Source organism: Bos grunniens, chromosome 4 (assembly GCF_055505025.1).
Source record: "Bos grunniens cultivar Pamir isolate PY7600 chromosome 4, Bosgru_T2T1.0, whole genome shotgun sequence".
In the NCBI taxonomy this organism is placed as follows: domain Eukaryota; kingdom Metazoa; phylum Chordata; class Mammalia; order Artiodactyla; family Bovidae; genus Bos; species Bos grunniens.
The window spans coordinates 5,498,069-5,511,842 of record NC_141168.1 but is presented as its reverse complement, the minus strand read 5'-3'; the positions used below and the strand labels follow the sequence as shown (position 1 = coordinate 5,511,842).

The window sequence follows — 13,774 nt, the reverse complement described above, 5'->3', positions numbered from 1 at the left end:
TTGTAATGCAAAACTCTGCCAGACGAAATTCGTGTCATAGGTGGAAGGCAATAGTCTCTTTCAGGTTTGTAAGAGTCCAGAAAATTTAAGATTTTTTAAAAACAGAGGTGCATAACCATGTCTCCAAAAGACTAGTAATGAGATGACATTGTAAACTACAGAGAAGATTTTTTCCCCCTGCCAAGAAAAAGTGACATGGTCTACAGTCTGGGTTAATTTAAGACAGCAGGCAGAGAGAAAACTTCTGATTTCTTCCTTTTCAATGGGAAACATGAGCAGAAAATTTTAAAGTTTCATTTATAACTTAATATTCATAAAATACAATTCTGAATTGCAATCATTGCATGGAATAAAAAGAACTGAAAAACAGAAAGCTAAAAGAACAGACTTGTCTTAAATCAGCCAAGCATTTCAATTACATCCATTAATCTAAGTGCTTGACTATTAAACCCTTCAAAAGGTACAGTTAAAAGACACAGAAGGATCCAATATAACGATGTGAAAAGATCATATTCAGCTTGTAAACTAAAACCCCGCACGGCCATATTGTCAAGCAAAGCAAAATATCTGGTTCCCTCCTCCCAAAAAGGGGGCATACACAGAATACAGAGTAGTTTTACACTGATAAAAAGCAGATCATCATTAGCCTGACATACCTGCTTAATAACCAGCACAAAATAGTTTTTTAAAGGAAAAAAAAAAAAGAGCAAAATGCAAGGAGAAATTGGTAGTGGTCAATCTAAGTACATCTGAATATGCTGTTGAATCAAACGGCCAAAAAACGGGGAAAGAGCTTCATTTAATTAATAAACACAAATACTACAAGTTTAAAACGTCACCATTGGAAGGCATCCAAATATACGTCATAAAGCTACACTAGCGAAACTATCTGATTTAACACAATTAAAGCAGAATCTAATATGTTTAAGTACAACCTAAAAAAATCAATGTGCCTGAAGTTACCAGTACAAAAAATTTGAGTGCAGCCAAAGCTATAATCAAAGTTAAATTTATAGTCTAAAATATCTCTTCCTTAGGAAAGCGAAGGAAGCGATCACGAATTCAACTTCCTATTTCAGAAAAGTAAAAAGAAGAGCGGTGGTGGAGATTAAGGGTAAACATACAAACGCATCCGACGCAGATTTCTTTTTTCAACCCGGAACCGAACCAAACCAAACCATGGGACAACCCGCGGAAGCGCCCCATCCCGCAGCCAGGAAGCCACTGCTCCGAGGTTGCAGGAGCCCGAGCCGCCTCCGCCCCGGGGTCGCCCTCCCAGGTGACCACACCTGAGAGCCGTTACCCGCGGGCTAGGCCCCGCCCTGCTACGCCCCACGCCCTAGGACCAGGTGCGCGCCGGCAGGTCCAGGTGCCGGCCCTCCCACGGGGTGGAGCGGGGCGCGGGGAGCGGCCTCCGGCACCTCCTCCTACCGCCCCACCCAGGCCCCACCCCCAGGAACCTACCAGCAGGATCGCCGCCCTTTCCAAGACTCTCCGAGGAAGGACCACCAACACCTACCGCACCACCGGCCAGCACCGCGTCCCCGCAGGCAGCTTCGGGAAGCAGCCCCAGGCTGGAGCCACCTCGGGGCCTGAAAGCCCCGCGCGGGGACGCCTCCTACAGGCAAACCGCGAGGCCTCGGCTTCCAACGACCTCCTCTATCTCCGCCCCGCCCCCTCAAGGCCCCGCCCGCCCCGCCCCTGAAGGCCACGCCCCTCCAGCCGGAAGGATGCGGACACCAGCAGGAACCCGAGCGCAAAATCAAGGGCAGAGGTGATAGAAGCGCGTTTCTGTGGCCTTAGGACTAGAGTGCGAGGGCGCAGGGAGACCGCAGGTGTATTCTTTGCGGTCTACATGTTTCCTGAGACCCTGACATTTTTCATGGAAATGCTAACTCTAAAAAATACAGGGAATTCCCTGGCGGTCAAGTGGTTGGGGTTCAATCCCTGGTCGGGAACGAAGGTCCCGCAAGATAATCAATTTTCTAAAAAAGTTAATATAAAATGTAACTGCTCTAATATAAAAGTTAATATAAATGTATACATTTAATATAAAATGTAACTGTAAATGTAACTGCTCAGACGTAAAGAATTCGCCTACAGTGCGAGAGATCCGGGTTCGATCCCTGGGTCGGGAAGATCTCCTGGAGAAGGGAATAGCTACCCACTCCAGTATTCTTGCCTGGGGAAACCCATGGACAGAGGAGCCTAGCGGACTGTACAGTGCATGGAGGTCACAAAGGCTCAGACACGACTGAGCGACTAACACTTGCACTTTCAACTGCACTTAGCATTTGTATATTTGTTGTTAATGTTAGTCCCAAGTGCTCTCTAAGACGTGTGAAAGATGCAAGATTTTGCACAGTTAAGAATGAGGCTGTGGACCGCACAGGGAATCTGCTCGGGCAGCAGTGAGCAGCACCCGCGGAGCCAGGGGATTCTTCACCATCGCCTGACAACAGGAACCGCAAACAGCACAGGGTAATTTATAAAGGGAAACGCCTGCGTTTTAGAAACAATTGAATTAATACCCCCGTTTACTACAGATTTCAACTGTGCCATTACAGTTCACTTCTGGACCAAAAAGGTTTCTTAAGTTTTTGAGTATCACTTTATTCATTACATCTGCCGTGCAAGGAATTGCTGGTTGGCACTTTTGAGGTCCAATTACTCTGAACACAGTAAACCCAGTCCTGGCTTTATCAAACTACTTTTATACAAATACTTATTATACAAAAGGCATTCTTTGTATGAACATTATGAAAGACAAAGAATGCCATTCTATTAAACCACATCTTGGCAATGTAGTTTAAAAAGCAAAATTATTTTAGATTAATATTTTCTAGGTTAAGCCAGTGTAATTACCATAGATCAAAGAACTTTATGCCTAGCTTCATGTCTACTCTGAAATTAAGACAATAATAATTAAAAAAAAAAAATTTCAGCCTGAGGGGGTATGTAGAGATGCCCAATGGATCTAGAAAGTCTTTAGTTCTCTAGGATCCAAATCCTAACATAGATGAAAATCAGATTAATATTCCTTAGAACTCCCCTTGTGGTCCAGTGGTTAAGCCTGTGCTCCCAATGTAGGTGGCATGGGTTCAATCCCTGGCGGGAGAACTAAGATCCCACAAGCCCAGCCCACAAGCCGCCCCCCTTCTTGCTCCGGGGAAAAAAAAACAACTACTCTGTTCCTCAAGTTAGTATGATAGCACAGGGAGCATAATATATTGGATAAAGCATTAAAATGTAATACAAGAAACATGGATTTTAGTCTCTCTTCTACCTCTGCAAATTAGTAACTCAGGCAATTCACTTAATTGCTAGTCCCTCACCAGTTCTAAATTTATTAGTTTACCCTACAGATTTCAAAGGAAGCAAATTAACTATTTTTATGACTGACTCATCCTAGAGAACATTCAAAAAGTCAAAGTAAATAATGTTTGTAAACATCTTCCTAACAGAAAATACAGTTTTATTCAGCTAGTTGGGAATTAAAGGTAAACCTGAGTTATTCTCATCTTCTACTTTCACTTTAAGAATGTGAATATTTTGGCTTCCATGAACAAATCTCAATTTGTTGTTATCTGCTGCTGCTGCTGCTGCGTCGCTTCAGTCGTGTCCGACTCTGTGCAACCCCATAGACGGCAGCCCACCAGGCTCCCCCATCCCTGGGATTCTCCAGGCAAGAACACTGGAGTGAGTTGCCATTTCCTTCTCCAATGCATGAAAGTAAAAAGTGAAAGTGAAGTCGCTCAGTCATGTCCGACTCTTCGAGACCCCATGGACTGCAGCCTCCCAGGTTCCTCCATCCATGGGATTTTCCAGGCAAGAGTACTGGTGTTGTTACCTAGTACTATACTAACTGCCCAGTGGGTAGAGCTCTCAGCTAGCCTATAGCATTTAGAGATTCAGACAACAGAGCCTCCATAAGTTCCTCAGGAAGCTTACAGAAACTCAGAATGCAACACCTCAAGGTCATAAAGATGCAAAGGCAACAGAAGAGATGGAGCTGGGGAGAATCACTGACTGAAAGACTACCTAGAAAAAACTTTAAATAGCTGAAAATACACCTTATTAAAAGCATCCAACCAAGCAGAAAGACTGGTATCATAAGTACTGAAAAAGAAGTGGGAAAATGTCTGCAGATCCTAACTCTCAAAACCTGAAAGAAACTTTACATCTAAAAACAACAGAGATCTAAATGAATAAGCACTTATTAAAACTACTATGGGGGAGGAACAATATACATATGCATATACAATGATTCCAAATATTTAATACAAGTTTATACATAAATACACACAAATATATATACATGTGAAATCACAATAAAATCATCTAAAAGTCAATCTAACCAAATATACTCTGCTTTATTTCTGGATTTTAAATTAACAGATTTTAAAAATATACCTATTTTAGTATCTGCATACAGGGATACTACCTACTTCAAAGAGTTTCGAAGATTAAAGGTGAATCATTCAGGAACAATTCCTTAGCCATGAAGTACCATATAGATATTTATGTTAGATGATAGGTTCATAAGCAGCACTTTTGAAAACAGCCTAAAACTGTAAAGAACCCAAATGTTCACCACTAGGTGACTCAATGAACAAATTCTGGTACTTCTGCTGCTGCTGCTGCTAAGTCGCTTCTACTATTCAGCAATTAAAAGGAATCACTGCTGGTATGTGCAACATTGGGGGTGAACTTCAAAATAATTATGTTGGGTTTTAAAAAATGCCCACCCCCCAAAAAAAGAAAATGGTATATATTATATGACACCACTTACATAAAATTCTAGAAAATGCAAACTAATCTATGGTGAGAGAAACCATACTGTCTGGAAAATCAGAGGGAGCAGTGCAGTGAACAGTGAGAACAGAGGAACTCCCAAGGGCACCTGGGAACTTTCAGGGGTTGTAAATTTGTTCGTTATCTTGAAGATGATGATGGTTTCATGAGTGTACATGTGTCTAATTAAATTACAGACTTTATATGTGTGCCGTTTGCTGTTTATCAATTATACATCAATTAAATTTTTTGTAAGTTGAATGAAATATACAGATTTGAATAGGTATCTGATTTGTCTGCTCTATATATTAAAAAAAAAACATACAGATGATATTTTTCTTAAAAAAATAAACAACTTACTTTGCATTTCCAGCCATTGGTTGGTACTGATTTCATAACTGGTTGAAGACAAAAAGTATGATACCCTTTGTCACACGTATCACACACTAGCATCTTGCTATCTTCTCCCGATTGTCTAAAAAATAAGATAGCATTAATGATGCCTTATCTTTAAACTTATGTTTGTGACATAAGTAATCATGAGAAGAATCTGTCCTGGGAACTGCCCAGTCCATAAATGCCCTCAGTGTCAGTTCTGCCTATGCCCAGATAATGACAGTGCAAACCCTCCAGAGGACGAGACAGACGTCTTCCAAAGGTCTCTAAAGGACTATCCTTACTGAACGCTCACCTATGGTGAACCTGCTTTGGTCATTTTAGGATTCCTGCAGAGAAGGAGGGGTTAAAGCAAGAAGAGTGATTTTGATCTTTATTTTTTAAACATCCCATACCCATCTTCTTTTGGGCAAGGAGTGGTAACCAATAGGTGATGCTGCATGGAAAGGAACAAATCCTGGCACGGTGAACTGGAAGAACAGTGTGATATAATACAGAGAGGATCAAATTTGGATCTGACCTACATTTGCGTTCAGACTTCTATTTTTCTAGCTGTGAGACTTCTGACTAACTCAGACTTGAGTCCTCTTGGCTTCAAGTACAAAATGTGAATGAAAATCAAAGATTACCACGAGAATTAAATATAATTCTGGCTGAAGAGCTAAGAACATCCATTAAATAATAAATGCTAAATAAACAGATACAAGAATAATAATATTGTCATAATTATTAGGAATTGTAATTAAAAACCTAAAATCTTCCCCTGAACACTTTTTTACCCTGAAGATTGGGCCCTTGTCCTGTCCATAGTCTGTGCCTTGATTCTTGATTGTTCATCCCTATCAGAAACTAAGAATTTAATTCAAGAGGAGGGGAAAAGAAAAACTAGGGAATGCAAGAAGAGCTGAGAGAGGAACCGCTGAATAAAACCTGGGGATAAACAGAAGTAAAAAGGAAGATCGGTTAGTTGGCCTTCAGTAATTTCTTATTTAATTTAACAAATTCTACATGTACAATTGCACATTGTATCTCTTCAGCTATGTGGAAAGATCCTAGAAGAATAGCACTCTTTTCCTCACCTCTTATTCCTTCTCAAGAAGCTAAGCATAGGCTAGGTATCAACTAAGTGTTTACTGATATTTTCACGCGGTCTTATTTATTCCACATAATTCTAAGATATTGATGCTTATTGTTGTCAAATTAAATTACAAATAAAACAGACTGAACGTGGCAATGGTGAGCATCATTTCTTATAAAAATTCTCCGCTTGTAAACAATTTGAAGACTGCTGTAGATGGAGGTAACATCCCCAAATTATCATGCTAATTAATTAGTAGCATGAAAAAAAAAAAAATCACAGAAAAGACTGGAGCAATGATCAAAGGACGGAATAAAACAAACAAGAAAAGATAACCCCACTGCAAACATTTACATCCATACAACATTTTGTTTCAGGATTACAGTGAAGGTAACTGCCTTTCAGATAGATGGAAATTTCTCTTAAAACAGTAGATTTAGTATCAGTTGTTCCTCCTGGAATAGAAACTGAAACTTATCACCGATTCTTTGGCTCACTCTAATAACTACTTTCCATAGTGAATGGTTTATTTTCCTATTAAATTTCACCCCCAGTGTCCCTCAGGAAGAAGGCGGGGGGGAAGCTGCTTTATTTTTCTAATGCTTACTTTTAATTGTTAAAATCATTCATTTAAAATTGTTGGCAAACTTAAACTGGCTTTTTAGGCAACCAGGAATTTAAACTGTTAAAATTATTTTTTGTTTAGACTTGTTTCAAAGTAATATAAGTTAATAAATATCTAGCAAGTTTTAAAGACATGATGAAGTCAGTGTGAACGAATACAGCTGCAGCATGAACAACCTTTACCATATTTACACAAACCTTTAGGACCTAATAATAGGGTCTGTCTTAAACTCAATACACACCTTTGAGTTGAAATTAAAACTTACTTGCAGTTCTGGCACACTTTGCACTCAGGACATTGCCAACCTGCCCGTTTTAATGGAGTAACCGCTATATCCAGGCACATTCCATGATAGTGCTGACCACAAGTAGTACAAAAGAACTGATCTAAGAGGTCTCCCGGGCTGTCGCACACTGCACAGTTTGCATCTTCCTTTGCTATAATTAACAGTAAAACAACGAAATTGTTGTATAAGAATTTAATATTTCTGACTTTACAGTTTAAAAAAATCACTCGAAGGGAATTTTCATGGTAAATCTTTCAGACACGTGAAATTATCCACATTGAACTGATATCCAATCAGAATAAGGTCTCAATAAAAACATTATACTATCTTTAATCTAATTTTAGTCACATTAAATTTAATCATATAGTTTTGCAATTATTTGTGCCTACATCTACCTGAGACCGTATGCAGTTCTTATTTTATTTTATATCCCTAATACCAATGATAATCCTGGGCACCTAGTTAATGTTCAATATATACTTGCCGAAAAGAATCAAAAAGGAAAATATGAACTGAGAGACGCGTTGCAGTGCAAAAACAAACATTTTTATCTGGATATTATACATAAGGTTTTGAAATTAACTAAAGAGACAAAATTAAGAAATGCTAATATCAAGTAGATTAAGATGCTTCTTAAGCATAAACAGACTAATTTTTATTCAAATCAAATAAGGGTTTTTAAATACTGGAAAATATATGAGGGAGAACATTAAAGATGGAAGCTACATATTCATACACAAATACAATACTTCATATACTAATTCTATATTGATGTATATTAACTACCAGTTGTAAAACAAAACATTAAAAATCCATATAATTATCAACATCATCTATCACTAAATGTGGATTAAAAGGAATGGCACTTTTTAACACTTCTTGTACCATCTAAAATAAATTGCCTTGCCCAGCACAAAATTAAACTCATGCATATTACAATATAATAAGGAAAAGAATGTATTCTAAAATCATACCAATTTGGTGATATATATGAGTATGCCTGTAACTGCATTTAGTATGCTCTCAACTAAACGGTCTGATCAACTGATTGAGGACTGTTTTAAATCATATATAGGATTTTCTTCTCTTTTGCTTTCTGAAGAGCTGGTCAGTCCTCTCTGGCTTCAAGTCCTTCCTATGTGCCTTCCTTTCCCCCAGTCTAGAAACGGTTAATGATCTGTTCCTTTTCCTTATACCTGATGTTAGTTGGCAGCTGGTCTTGTGCGCTGTAGAAGTCTTTGGCCATACAGACCTCTTATTTACAGAGTCCTTATAGAATGGTTAAAAAGACCAAAATCTGCGGTGTGAGGGCAGCGCACAGACAGGCCCTGGGCTGCCTCGAGATGTAAGCTGGGCCTGGTAGCTGCTCACCCGCCACTCATCGGAAGCTCCCGTAACTTCTCGGGCCTTACCTTTCTTGCCGTGTCGCAGCACTGACAGCCAGCATTGCACTCACACTGAAGTGTCCTACCTTGAGTTCTAGGATAGCTGCTTTCTCCTGATAACTCCTGAGGCTTCCCATGCCTCCATCTCAAGCCCTGTGCTCCTTCTGTAGCTCCACAAGGCCTCCAAATGCTGGAGGCTCTCAGGAGTCCATTCTCTTCCTCCTTTCCGAATCCCCCATAGTTTTTTTCTTTGTAATCACATCAACTTCTACACCATAAAAACATCGTAATTCTCAGAACTCTTATCACTAGCCCCAAACTTCTTTCTATCTAACCCTCAAATGTTATTTTCAAATCTTTCCAGACTTCAATAGCCACGTGTTCTAAAAACACCCAATCTCTACACCTCTAGCATAAAACTTATTTTTAAAACCGAAACCTCTCCCTTCTTTCTCGACCTGCTGGGTAAAGCAGCATTAGTGTCACTACTGACCCTAAACTTGTCCCTAACCCAACATACTCAAATGGACACCAGTTCTTATACCCCTCTTCCATCTATCTGTACAGCTCAGTCCATCACACTCTGTCTTGGTATTAATAACTGCAGTTACCTGCTGAATGGAATGTTTGCCTAGGGTTCTGACCTTCTCCCTAATCAGCCACACATCCAGAGCAATTTTCTGCGACTGTTATGCCCTGCCTAAATTTAAACTTTATCGGTGCCTCCTTTCTCACCTTAAAAAAAACCACAAGTTTCTTGAGGTTTTGAGGCAAAAAAAAAAGGAATGGGGGCCTTCTCTCCTTTTCCAACTAAATCTCAGAACACTCACTATTTCCTGGTTAGATCAAGCAGTTTGCTGTGCACAGAACACAACACAACAGACTGCTCAACCCTTGTGAGGTTGTACGCATCCTGTTTCTTCTGCCTGTAACCGTGTTCCTTTGCTGCACTGCAAGCCCGTTCCAAGGAGGCCTTTAAAACTCTTGCTCAGACATAAACCCTGACGATGTAACGTTACCACACCTAAATGCCCATTTGGTTGTTGACTATTTCTTTCCCTGTATGCTTAGAATAAATTATTATATAATCCAGTTAATTATATTTAAAAGAAAGCATTAAAAATGAAATTACACGTATTAATTCATTTTTATAGAAATGACAACAAAATAAATTATTTCTCTTAATACTAAAAGAGAGTGTCATATTTAACTCATTCAAGTACATTTAAAAACTAACCTTTGATTTTTCTTACCCTCAGAATGTACAGAAATTGTGGCAAATACTGGACTCTATCAGATACTCAGTTCATCCTGTGAAACTTCTAGAGTTTGCTACTCTGCAACTTCAACCTGCCTGGGAGCTACCAGTCACATGTAGCTAACTGGGTGATGGAAACGTGATTAGTCCAAACTGACATGTATTTTACATGTGTTTTACATAAAACACACTCTGAATTCCAAAGATTTAACAGGAAAAAATATTACTGTGAATAGCTCAAAATTTTATTGATTACAAGTTGACATATTAACATTTTGGATACACTGGATTAAATATGTATTGTTAAGATTAATTTCAGATAAAAAATAACTATTGGAAAAATTAAAATTACATATATTGCTCACATTATATTTCTATTGCACAGCCCTGTTTTATGTAGCAAAGCTCATTCTGTAACAAGATAATTCTGTGCATCACTGTGGCAGGATTACTTTTTATCCTATGACATTTCCCACCAATTCCTTGATGACAATAGTCATGTTGCTTGATTAGTATGCCTCATATAATAAATGGAGCCAAAAAAAAAATTTCCACGATTATATTCAGCATAAAAGAATCAGCATAAAAGATCTATTAAGCATTATATAAAAATAATAGAAAAAAGTTGGTTCCAACCACTTGTTCAACCTGTGAGAACATACAGAAATCTGTAGAAATATTAAAACGGCCTTTTGAAGGTCATGCATAAGAAAATATTACTGGGTAGTGTGTCACGTCAGACATAAGTATATGTACTTATACATACATGTATGTCTGAAAGTCACAGAAGCATTAAGTTTGAAGCAATAATCAAATGACTAAGTGAACATTTTCTTTAAGCAGCTGGCAAAGCAAAATAGACGGAGTAGACTACAGCTAAAGACAATTTAAGGAAGGGCAGGAGTAAAATCCAGGTCAATCTCTCTTCAAAGATGTTGATGCCCACTGGAAGGGCAAGGAAGGCAAAGAATATCCAAGTACGCACAAAAGTAGAATGGTCAAAAGTAGAAGGAGAAGTGCCAGCACAGGCACGGCATGAAGGAGCTAAATGACGTAGGGGGAGCAAGAGAGGAGGGGGAGCAACAGGACAAGCTTTAGACACGTCACTGAGAAGAAATGGAGGAAAGACAAAAAAAATGGAGCCTAAATTACACAGGGGCTTATCATGGGTCTCTAAACATGGTCAGATTGGAAGGGGAGACCACTGCTTAAGAGAGCCTAGATAGCACACAGGAAGAAAGAGCAACAGAAGTGAAAGTATCATCAGACAGTCGATTTAAAAACGACTAAACCAGCACAGCTTTCTTACTTCCATCGACGTTACAACTTCTATGATCTAGGTTTTCATCACTGGTAGGACACTGCAGGGTGATTTGCCTATCAGTATGGAATCTCCAGAAAGAAAAAGCAAACCATGGATGTTGTCCAGAGAGGGTGGCCCACACAGCAGGCAGGTAGGGAAGAAAGAAAGGTCACTGGGCTGACAGATTTAAGGGAACAGAAAAGCTGCAGGACTTGGTGTCAAGAGAGACACAGCTAATAACATATTAGCTAGGGAGTTAAAATGAAGTAGAAGAAGCTACAGCTGAGTAAACACACTGGGGGAGGCCAAGTGGCTTGAGGTGCATCGTTCCCAGGTTCAGACCCTGCAAAAGACTTCTCACGGCAGACAGGATACATCCAAACGCCTTCCCTTGTTCACAAGGCCTGCGTCCAGCTGCATGTGCTCTGCACCATGCACCTGGCAGACACGGAGCTCCAGCACAGTGACTCCTGCCTCCTCCACTATCAGCCAAGCTCATGCCACATGGCCTGCAGAGTAGCTGTTCGCTCTACCTGGAAAATTCTCTCCTCTGATCTTGCACGGCTGGCTCTCTGCCATTTAGGCTTCCCTGAGGGGCAGAATACTACCTGGGAAGAACATGTGGTGTGTCTCCTAAATGGATATTTAATGTAAAATTTTCAGGCTAGGCTAGTGGACACTGGCGTCAGCGTGAAAGTAAGGTGACAGTCCTGACCAGCATGTCTCCAGGACACAGCATCCAAAATTATTTTCTGATGAAAGGCTCAGTCCTGCTCACAGATGCTCTCTTTGCTGCGATTTTTTGAGGTCCATGTTTTTTTTTAGATTTCTCAACTTTCATAAAAAAGATATCATACTACTAACTCAGTTCACTACCACTGCACACGGCTCTGAGCTTAGCCAGCAGGACCAAGTATCACACTTGGTGCAAACCCATAACTGGAGCCTTAGATAAGAGCTGAAAGAACTACCTTTTAGTACAGTAATTCATATATGTATACATGTATATGGTACAAGGCTATATGATTTTCACTGATTGTCATTTAAGCATTAATAATAACACTGTCATGTAAGATATCCCCACCTCTAAAACACAGAAAGTGCTTCATGTGACGGACAACTAGGACAACTGAAAATACAAATGAAAGATTTTATAAGACTATTACCTCATCTGCATATTTCTGCAAAAGTCTATTGGCAATTCTTTACATCCGTGCATTAAAACAGAGAGTCAAAAAGCTGTGTCTTTAGGCTGCATTGTTTAAGATCCCCAAGGAATAGAATTTGCTCAGCTGGGCTTTGGTTCTACACCACTGACTTATATTGAGGGCTGTTACAAGAAACTGCCCTGTGGGATCTACTTAAGCTACTGTGAGACAAATTTCCACTGCCCTGTAGCATGTACACACGGTCTCAGTGAATTCTTATTACTACAAATCAGGCAACCGCTCACGCGCCCTTCTTCACGCTGACTGCTGGGGCGTTCTGCAGCCCGCGGGCGGGCTCAGGCGTAGGGAAGGCACTTCCTCTGGGAGTCGACCTCACCGTGACCTTCCCATCGGTCCTCTCCCTCTTCTTACCATTGGCCAAATTCTCTTCTTACCTTGAGTCTCTGTAAGTCTACTCTGGGACAGGGGAAGGCACCAACAATTTCAGTGTATCTTTTTAGCTTTATGTTGGCAGCAGGAACTTTGCATGGTAACTGACAGTAAATTATCTCACCTCAGTTCTTACATTTCATTATTTTACAAAACCTTTTATGATCCCTAACATATAAATGTATATAAATCATGTATGTTATGTGAACATAGTCTGCAAGAGAAAGTAGTACTGTCAATAAGTAACAGAATTTCTTGTGTTGGAACCATAGTCATAGAAAAGTTTGCATGTTGTTTAGTGAAGTCTAAATCACGATGATGTACAAAAGGCTAAATAAAAATTCTCAAACACACCCACAATTGTTTTATTCAATTGGAAAAGCATGTTGGTAACACTTTAACACCCAGAATATAATCAACTCTGATGACTGGCATCACAGTCTGTGCACTTAGTGAAGTAATTCACTTCCTGAGATCTTAAAATAAACAACACCCGTAATAGTAGCTGTGCATGAATGTTCTTTTTCTCCCAGATGAAACAGTGTATAATCCAAAACATGTTTAAAACTTTAAATTCCTTATTAGCTTAAATACAATCTGACATTTCAGTCTGCCTTCCCTATAATTTATGTCTTTACGGGATTAAGGGCAATATGATTATACATGTAGACACAAAATAACTAAAGATAAAATTAGGGTACTGAACAAAGAAAAAATAATAATCATGAAGACTGTGTCTGAGATTAGTTTAAGCCTGAGGTAGCTGTATTTATGTTTCACAAAGCTGGAAAAGATAGGGAAAAAGCCTTTATCGACATTCTAAGAAACAGGTAAAACCTAACAGATAACTAAGAGATGACATTAAAAAAAAAAAAAAGACTGAATTACAGAAATTTCACAAGCAGACTGGAAATTCAATTTACTAGGGGGAAGAAAGAACCCAAAACATGCATACTCATTGGAAATCCATATACTAAGAAACAAGTAAGATCTCTATTTAATGAAAGGTATAGGAAAAGAGCTATAATTTTCTGTATAACATAAATTTAAA

The 13,774-nt window shown here is 39.3% G+C and overlaps 1 protein-coding gene across 50 annotated transcripts in view; it reads right to left on the bottom strand.

Moving 5' to 3' along the window:
- Positions 1 to 13,774, bottom strand: part of KMT2C (lysine methyltransferase 2C) — a 261,212-nt gene that overhangs the window by 106,363 nt on the left and 141,075 nt on the right. For 43 of the 50 annotated variants that reach the window (XR_015161892.1, XM_086394748.1, XM_086394777.1 and 40 more), the window contains 2 exons: positions 7,159 to 7,330; positions 5,155 to 5,269 (listed from right to left, as the gene is read on the bottom strand). The exons of 5 other annotated variants lie outside the window; for them this stretch is intronic. Coding sequence is in view for 42 of the 45 variants with exons in the window: in XM_086394748.1 (XP_086250874.1) it covers positions 5,155 to 5,269; positions 7,159 to 7,330 (287 nt within the window). In the remaining 3 variants the exon portion in view is untranslated. Of the gene's footprint in view, positions 1 to 1,464; positions 1,906 to 5,154; positions 5,270 to 7,158; positions 7,331 to 13,774 lie in introns of those variants that run through there. 2 more of the 50 variants (XM_086394791.1, XM_086394794.1) reach the window with 2 other exon arrangements.